The sequence below is a fragment of the Sinocyclocheilus rhinocerous genome, unplaced genomic scaffold (assembly GCF_001515625.1).
Source record: "Sinocyclocheilus rhinocerous isolate Xijiao unplaced genomic scaffold, SAMN03320098_v1.1 scaffold887, whole genome shotgun sequence".
In the NCBI taxonomy this organism is placed as follows: Eukaryota; Metazoa; Chordata; class Actinopteri; order Cypriniformes; family Cyprinidae; genus Sinocyclocheilus; species Sinocyclocheilus rhinocerous.
This window is the reverse complement of record NW_015634028.1, coordinates 606,510-616,268: the sequence shown is the minus strand read 5'-3', so window position 1 is coordinate 616,268 and position 9,759 is coordinate 606,510. Positions and strand designations below refer to the sequence as shown.

The 9,759-nt window shown below is 36.7% G+C and overlaps 1 protein-coding gene across 1 annotated transcript in view; it reads left to right on the top strand.

Moving 5' to 3' along the window:
* The window catches only part of kalrna (kalirin RhoGEF kinase a), an 81,229-nt gene that overhangs the window by 45,693 nt on the left and 25,777 nt on the right, over nucleotides 1-9,759 (top strand). The window contains 1 exon segment of the mRNA XM_016559117.1: nucleotides 8,854-9,119. Coding sequence (XP_016414603.1) covers nucleotides 8,854-9,119 — 266 coding nt within the window.

Genomic DNA, 9,759 nt, shown 5'->3' with positions numbered 1-9,759 from the left:
ATATATACATATATATATATAGGTTTGCATTGAGCTGGTTTACCTATGCGACCTGTTGAAGTGTTCCAGTAGTTTATTAATCCCTTGTGAAGAAGTGTGCTCAACTGTAATGATCTTGTAGTGTACTTCAGCTCTTAAAAAAAAACTTTATTTGTAGATAATATTAATGAAATAAAAGGCCACTTAAGTGTACTTAAAGTACACTGTCATGACAGTTTTAACTTAAGTCAAAAGTGCACTTTGTAATAATGTCAAATTATTTATTGTTTTAATAATCGTTTGTCATTCTTTAAAGAAGTACACTTATTTTGACTAACATACTAAAGCATTTGAAATTAATTTGAACTGTAATGTGATTTAATACATTCTAAATGTAATTGCAACTTCATCATTGAAAATGTATGCATAGATACAATTTAAATACGTCATGCAAGTTTCAATTGAAATTACATTAAAGTATATTTTAGTTTACCATAAATGCTTGACAGTACATTTAACACTTTAAAGTACACTTCAAATATATTTAAAAGACAATAGAGTTATGGAATTACATATAAAATGTACTTAAGTCCTACTTAAGTGGGTCAAAAAACACTCTAACTCTAACGTTCGACTAACTGTATTTGATATGATTTTATTTAAACTATATAACATTTTAATTTCATTACAAATAACATGCAATTGAGTGTCTGAAAACATAAAATTCAGTTTGTGTTTAAGTATATAATTTTCATAATGAGTACTTAAAAACTTTTAGAAAGTATATTGAAGTGTATTTCTTTTTCCCAAGGGATAAAATGAACGTGTTACTTTTGCTGCTGTCTAAATGAAACAGTTACTTTTGGGTATTTATTACTTAATCTGATACATAATTTGTTTTATCTTGCATGTCATTCATATCTCTGGCTGGTGGTTTGAGATGATATTGACTGTAGAGCTGCAGTTGTTTACTCTGTCTTGTGTCATGGGTAGATGAGGGTTGTTTGCACATGCGTGTGTGTTGATGACAGGGTGAAGTACCTCTCATCTCTTCTCTAATGTGGACTAAACTACTCTTTCTCTCGCTCTCTCTCTCCATACTGATTATCTCAGGAAGTTGCCCTGCAGAAAGAGACAGGGCTAAAAACGCATCCTCTGTTGTAATGTCATCACATCAGCCACAGTCATTATTCTGGAGTTGTTTGGAGTCTGTGGCACTGGCATAGGCAGAAATTTATTTTTGGTCGGGCCTGAGCAAAAGTGAGCAGGCACTATAAATAACGGACGGAGTCGGACTCAATATTCAGGTCATTTCAATATTCTTTTCTTTGATCCTATTGAAAAATAAACCGTAGAACACAGTGGAAGGCACCCCCCATAGACAACCTGTCCACATACAAAACCTGAGTAGCAGTTAGAACGAAAATTAAATACTGCTTTATTTGTTCTGAAACAGAAGTCATTTAAAATGTTACCTCTATTTAATTTTCATTTCATCAGCGTACAGTAAATGTACAACACTCTCTATATGTTATGTAAACTCTTACCGCAAAGATAGCCTGTTCAAGGCACTGTATTTCCTCATCAGATTTCCTCAAATATATTAGATACAATTACAGTGTATAAATTATTTTATTAACAGGTGCAGTTAGTCGCCAGAGTCAGTTGCAAATATTATAAAAATAATCTGTGTGAGAACAGCTGGTCTTAAATTCTTTAGACACCGCACACTAAACGAGTTTAAACTTTTTTTTTTAATTATGCATTGCTGCTGTTTTTCTAACATTTTCTAACATATAACTGCAAATTATAGGCTAACTGAATGAGTGAACACACACTAATTCACAGCGCGACATGCCTGAGACAGCCTGGGTAACACCTAATTAAACACAGCTGTCAATCAAACTCATCAAGAATTATGCTAAAACACATAATATTCATTTTAGTATTTGAGATGTTATAATAGTTTTGTAATTGTGTTAAAATAGATTAAACAACAATTATTTAACAAATGCTATATTTATATTACAAACACCGAACCCTGAGGCACCCCTGTGGGAAGCTAATGTGATTTAAACACCCCTCCTCTACAAAATAACACTGAATGATTTACCTGTAAGCTAGGACTCAAACCAGTGGAGTGCATAATAAACTGGGGGGCCACTGGTCTGTGGTTTATGGAGTTATGGTTTTGGTTTCTATGGTATTTCAGCTTTAACCCAAAGGGAGGCAATTGAATTGCTTATTCTCTTTCTCTTTTTTAAGTATAGTCAATTAGTAAAGGTGCATTAATTACGAGATTCTGACATTCACGTCTGCATAGAACTCATAATACAGTTTATAAACTATAAATAAAGTATTTTCTGAGAACTCCTGACAGCTGCAACTAGGGACTTGTTCAGACTGTCAGTCCAAATCTGATTTCTGTACATATCTGATTGGAATACGATCATATTTAGCAAGTGTGGACAGCTAAAAATCACATGAATTCCCATTTTATAAATCCGTTTCTGGAAATCCGTTTTAGTGTGATCGCTCGGATCAGATTTAGCGTAACGTCACTTTATTATGCCACGTATAATGTAAACACGTTAGACGTTGTTTATAGAAAATATGCTGAATGTCTTTGCAGAAACAAGGTTGGTTTGTTGCAAAGTGCAAGTCAAGCGGAAAAAAAGACAATATACTGCTGGTCTGCACACATCTTTGAGTTTTGAGACTGACGGAGACGGAAGCACGCCATGTATTCCAGCTTCCTACCTTTCAGCCACTGTCTCACAAGGCGTAATAAAGTCCAGCACTATGGCAACATGTTATGTTGTAAGACAACATCTGTATTGAAAGCTGTATTGCTGTTAATGTTGTTTTTAGTGTAGGCATACCAACACAACGCCATTGCCATAGAAACCAATGCAGATAGTCAGTAAAACGAAAGAGTGCCAAAGGACGCACAAATCGGATCTGAACAGTTGCGATACAAAGTGTGGAGAGTCAAACAGTTAGATCAGATTCCAATTGGAAACACAAATAATCGGATTTCGATGCAGTTTAATGCAGTGAGTACTAAAGTCCTGCTGAATACGCTGTTACCTGCTGTGTTGTGGTTTTGTCTCTTGATTACTAAAATTACACATTCATTTTGGCGTTGTCATAGTAACGCATATTTCTGGGTCTGAGGTCATGAAATAGTCTTACACTAGTGAAGTTTTTTTATTTTTTTTTATGTCAGACTCGTATAGTTACTTTGATGTACAATTATGGATACTGTCATAAGATTTGGGTTACTGACTTTTTTTTTTTACCCTAGCTATAATTTATGATACTCTTTGTATTGTTGTTTACTTCAATGTTGCTAAACTGACTCCGCTAAAAAGCTCGTCACTTGTGTTACACAATTATGCAAAATGATCTGTTAATGTGTAGTGTTGTCTGTCTGTCCAGGTCTTGAACGTGACTCCTGCAGTTTTTGAAGAGCAAATTAGTTCAAATCCTCTTTTCATGAAAAGAGCTTTAGTGGCTCTTTGAAAATGGCTCTAAGAGAGAGATAATGTGGGAACATGGCAATTATTCCCCTGTTTTTCTTCCTCCTGAGCGCTTAGAACATTTACAGTCAGTAATGCGTGTAATGTACAGTCAGCAGAACTGCGTTGTGAGGCGAGAGGTGTTGTCAGGTAAACGCATGTGAAACTCCTCACCTATGAATGGAATGCTGTCCGTCTGGACTTCGTGTGTGTTTCAGAACCGGCTCGGCTCAGACGAATCTAATGTGAAGTATCTGGAAAAACGCCACACGCTTTAAAACATGCCTTGGTTTCTATTGACAGCGAGAAATGTCAGTGCAAAGACTCAACAGATGATAAAGGAGGACATGTCTGTCTACTTGCTTCAGTGAAGACTAAACCGTTCTCTCAGTCGCACCTCTGTGTGTCAGGAAGTCGTGTGGAAGACACCAACATTGTTTGGCTGATAACAATGCAGGCTCCGACATCACAAGCCAAAAACTCCGGTTTCGCTGTCTACACGATAACAGTGCAACCGGAGTTTTTGAAAATCTTCACCCTGGCAGGCGTTTTCAAAAATGTTCGGTTTCAGTGACCTGGTGCTGCGTTTGCGTGTGGACGAACGGCCTAATCGCGTAGAAAAAGCTGCGGTTTTAAAAATAACCGCGTTCGTGTGGACAGGGCCTTAAACACCAGCTGATTAAAAGTTATGAAGAAATGTGACATTAGCATTTTTTTAGTTTGACTCAAGCGTTTAAATACTTTAGGGGTCGTTTTTCTCTCTTTGCGCCTTTCAGAGGAGTTGCCATGCCACAAAGCTCCTCAAATGAAGCCATGCATGGTATTTTTACTGCACAGATCCACTGGATTGAGTTTCAAAAGGCCAGTGAAGTACCTGTGAGTAGCAGAACAGAACATGAAGGAAGCGATGTCACAATTGGTGACAATTAGAGTGCTCAATTAGTGTTCTGTCACTAGCATTGAATATTTTTTTTTGTAGTTTTTTGCTTAAATACCAGTTACTACTGTAAAAGTCAGTTTGGTCTTGTTAACGAAAACTGAGAATGAAAAACAGTGCAAAAAGGACTTTTTATGCTTGACAGCGTCAGTGAGTTACTGGGATTTTTAAACAATTTCAGAAATATTCCTCACATGCCACACCTTCCAATGTGGCGAGTGAAATAAATCAAATTTACTGGCCATGAAACTTTATTTTCCACTTGGTTTATTATTTAAAATATATATATAATCTAAACTTTGCATATTAGTAGTATTAAGGTCATTTATTCGCAGCATTGTATACCTGTTTGAGTCATTCTTGTCTATCAATGAAACTGCATTTCTTACAAAATATCATGATTTTGTTTCTCATATTTTAGTTTTGGTGCCTTAATGTGAGCAATATTTCACATATTTGTCTAAATTGAGTTGTAAAAGAAAAAAAATAGCATTTATGTCTGTTCGGTTTGAATTGTTCACATCACTTCCATCTATGACGTTCAGACCTACTTGTAACTTATAATGTTGCAGTTCCTAATAAAGTTACTAGCCAAATGAAGAGTAACAGACTTACAACACATTATAATATACTAGCCAAAGTCCAATTTTATTCAGAATGTTGGCGTATTTATTTATACGTTCAGTTCTACAACATTTCTTGCAGGAGCTTTCCATGAGCAGGACTCTGATATGTGTCAATGCGAGTTGGTTTTGCTTTGTAGTAAAACTAGTCATAAGATCCAGATGCTGCTTTCTGTGGAAATGTGATGTGACCACTTAAAAGAACAAAGAACTCTCTCTGTCTGTCTCTCGGTTACTGAGGCAGCAGCAGGAGAAGTGTGTGTGTAGTCTGTGTGTGTAAAGGGCAGTGCTTAATGACTGTTCTCATTAAAGCCTCTCTTTGCTCCACACATAATCACACACTCAGAAGACTCCACGTTTGTCGTCAGTCAGTCTGTGTATTACGCAGGTTCGCTCTTCAAAAAGCACAACAGCACTTGACGGGATGCACTCCATCAAGCAGCAGACGGACACACACTCCTGTGATGGCTGGTTCTCGTGAATGGCTCACACGTGTTCAATCGAGCCTGGTGAGACAAGCGCAGAACAGTGTGTACAGCATGTGTGTAGAGCAGCATTCGTTCTGTTTTAGGACTCTGACAGCTCGATGCTCATTTGAGGCAGCTGTGATTTCTGCAGAATCGTTGGGTTGTAGTAGACTACAGTTGTAGTCATTGATGTTTCCGTCGCAAGCTTTATGATCAACTCTCACAAGGTCACTTCCTCTAATGAGTCAGCCATTGAAGTCCGTACTAAATGCACAGATGTCATCCACACATGGGCTTTTGGAGAACAAGTTCTTCTGTTGGTTATGAGACTTGATGATCTTATCATGAATCAGACATGTAAGCGCAAGAGAGAAAAAATACATGGAATGTTTTCAGTGATGCTTCAATGAGATATAATGCCAATTTGTTTGAAATTTTAACATGTTAAATAGTGCATGATTAGAATTAGGAATGCACTGACATCAAAAATTTGGCTGATAACCATAGTAATTTTATATATATGATGAGCAATATTATATATCTGTATTGTTTTGTCTCCTGTCTGTTACCTAATCACATGGATACTGATAATTTAAAAACCTGCTGATATTAGCAGTTATATTATGCATGATATACCAATATATTATGCATCTCTAGAATGATTATAATTATTAATTATAGAATATAATAATTTATAACTAATTGTAATTCAGTGATCACCAATCTTTGAACACACACTCAGAACACAGCAGAAAAGGCTTTTTATGTTGCAATACTCTACAAATCATTTTTCATGAAAATGCAGTTACAGTGTGCTTTAATAGTATGGGTAATGTCTGCTTGAGCTTCTTCTACATCACAAGAATATTGACTTTATGTTAGGTGCGTGGTTTGCATTTGTGGAAGGCAATCATTAACTTTGAATTAATGTGTTTATAGTGTTACATCTTAAGAGAATAGCAGTATTGTGATGCTCTATGTTTTTCTTTCTGATCTAAAAATGTCTGTCATTATTTCCAGTGAATTGTGGTATTTGGTTTCCAGTTACCAGGTGTTGGTCAATAATGTTGGGCTGGTGTTAGATTTGAAACATTTGGCTCTGCTGATTCTTCCTGTACTGCACTTCTGTTAGTTGTGTCAGAGGTCTCACAAATTTTACAACAAAATCAAGATCAGATTGAAAGATTCAGTCTAGGTTTAGCCCTTGAGTCCATCTATTGGTGATACTGCTGAAAACTTTATTTGTTGGATTACTTTGATTTCTCACTTTAATTTCCAACCTGTCCAGTTATACTGTCTGAACATGCTGTTGAATACCACAAAAAAATTATAGAACCTGGATGATATGTCCCAGTTTTAATGTGAGAAGAAAAGGGGGCCAAACACCGAACCCTGAGGCACCCCTGTGGGAAGTTAATGTGATTTAAACTCCCTCCTCTCCAAAATAACCCTGAATGATTTACCTGTAAATTAGGACTCAAACCAGTGGAGTGCAGATGGGACCAAGGCTCGAGATGATACACAGGAGGATTTGGTAGTCTGGGGTCAAAAGCTAGGAGATTGAGGATTGATCATCTGATAGTGGGTCTTGCCAACTGCAGAGCTTCTGGACTGATCTCTATTGAACGTCCTCTTTTGATGCCTGACTAAAGCAAATTTTAGCAAATTTTTTGTGACAGGAAAGAAGAGAGATGATTGAAAACAACGTGGTCAAGTGATTTTGATTGGGACTAGCACTGGCACTAGACTGGCACTAGTTTAGGGTTAATTCAATTCATTCAAATGTGTTTACTAAAGAATTTATATAAGTGCTTTATTAGACTTCCATTGTAAGTTCATTATTGTAAGTGTATTTTCTGTTTGTTTTCTTTGTAACAATCTGAGGGGTGAGTCTGTGAAATATGGTAATCAACAATATGCTGTAACGAATCAGCTCATGGGGAAATATGAATAATTAATCATAACTAGTTATAATTAATTATGAATATTTAGATCCGCTGTAGATATTTAGCTGACCTCTCAGGGTCAACTGTCTGTCAATTCTAAGAACGTTAATTTCCTGGTTAAAGGAAATAACTTTCTTACTGTACAACTCTACACAGAGCCTGTAGCATAAATCTGCATGATTAGGGACTCCAGTTATGAGCAAACAATGAACAACGTCAAGTGTGATACAAATAAGATTTTATTAACTACATAAACACTTAAACTAGTCTAACATACTACATAAACACTTAAACTAGTCTAACATACTACATAAACACTTAAACTAGTCTTATATACACATACACACGCACACACACACACACAAGGAAGATTCCCGCCTCTCAAAATGGGCTTGTCCAATGAGAAAGGCTGACGTCCCAAGTGGGAGTTTTGAGATACTGGGGAGTTTTTATGACCCTTTGTTTGAAAGCATAGTAGTTTGCATATGAAACTTGGATCAAAATTACTAAAGCTTCTTAGAACACTAATATGTTGCGTAGGTATAAACATACAATATACACTCTCAATTAGATCATCCGAATACGAATTAATAGAGACCAAACACGTTATATGTAAGGTTACATGAATGAGTGGTTCTATCATAAGCATGCATAAAATAGTCTACAATACAACAGATAATATACAAGACCGCAATAATATACACAATGACCTGAAGGATATGTGTGTTCATTCAAAGAAAGGTTTTCCTATGAATTAATTAGTAGAAAAGTCCATTCCTACTGTGCATTTGCCTCTTGCTATGGAACATGCAGTGATTTTCTCCACCTAAATTCCATTAGGTCGTAAATGTATCTGGTGTCAGGGTTGCCATGGTAACCAAGGGGGGGGCCTGGTGTCGTGGCAGACATCCTGGCATCCAGTTTATTTGGTGAGGGGACTGTGACGATTTGTTAATCTAATGAATAACTGATTTGTTAATGAAAAATGGTGTGTCTGATTGGTCCAGACGCTACAATGCCACAGATGATGTCCATAGTCTGTAAGCTCCCAGAAAAGCATAAACACTGTGGCTATTTGTTGCTTTCAAAACATTGTTCTGTTTGTTTGACTATCCCAACCATTGTGTCAACCAGACGTGTGAGTTTGGGGTGGGACTGCCTGTTTTTCTGGCCATTGGATGGATGGGTGGAGTATTTCAGAATCCTATTTTCCCCAACTAGTATTTTCACAGTTCCATTTGGTAATATCAATGATGCAGAAATTGCAACTTAATTTGAATTTTACCTGGAATGTTCCTTAAAAATTATTTTAGGACTGATCATCACCTTCATCATGAACTTTACTTTCATTCACCCTTCTCTATGTTCTTTATCCTACAGAAAACGATGCGATTAGCGGCCCAGAAGGGAAGACCGAGTCCGTGGCCACATTACAGCCGCAGGCATCCCTGAACTCCCTGCAGAGCAGCTCCCCTGGACCCAAGCGCTCTGGGAATACACTGAAGAAATGGTTGACCAGCCCAGTCCGGCGCCTCAGTCACGGAAGCAACATCAAGAAAATCCCTAGCAAACAGAAGCAGAAACGTGATGGACGTAAGAGCATTGATCTGGGACCGCCTGAGCTACAGGATGACACTCTGGAGGAGGTATTGTACTTTTTTCCACTTACTGAAATGTTAATAGTTTCCATACTACATTGAGGAAAAACTTACATTATTACTATGCTAGGGTGACTAGAACAGAAAAAGAATAGATAATGCTTGTGTTAGAAGGTCATTATGTATAATAAATAAAAAGAAAACAAGTAAAAAGAATAGAGAATGCTAGTGTTAAAGGCTCTTTTCTTTTTAAATAAAACAAGTAGGTAGAATTGAAATAGAATAGAGAGTGCAAATGTTAGAGGTTCAAGTTTATTTAATTAAAAAAACAAGCAGATAAAATTTGAATTAGCATTAGTATAAAGAGTGCTAGAATTAAGAGGGTCAAATGAACATGAAAGAGATGTGTTTTCAGCCGTTTATTGAAAATTATTAAACTCAGCTTCATTCCACCAGGAGGGAACAGTTAATGAAAAAGTCCATGAAAGTTTTATCACAGGTTGAACTTGAATGCAAAATATTTCAATACAGGCATTTCAGTCAAATGTAATTTATGCAATATTTCAAACCTTTTACCCACTTGGGAAATTCAACCCATGGCAACAGTTTAAAATTAACCCAATTCTGTGGAAAAAATGCGGACTTGGCAACCCTACATCCAACAAGATCTGCCTGAGTCAGATCTGAC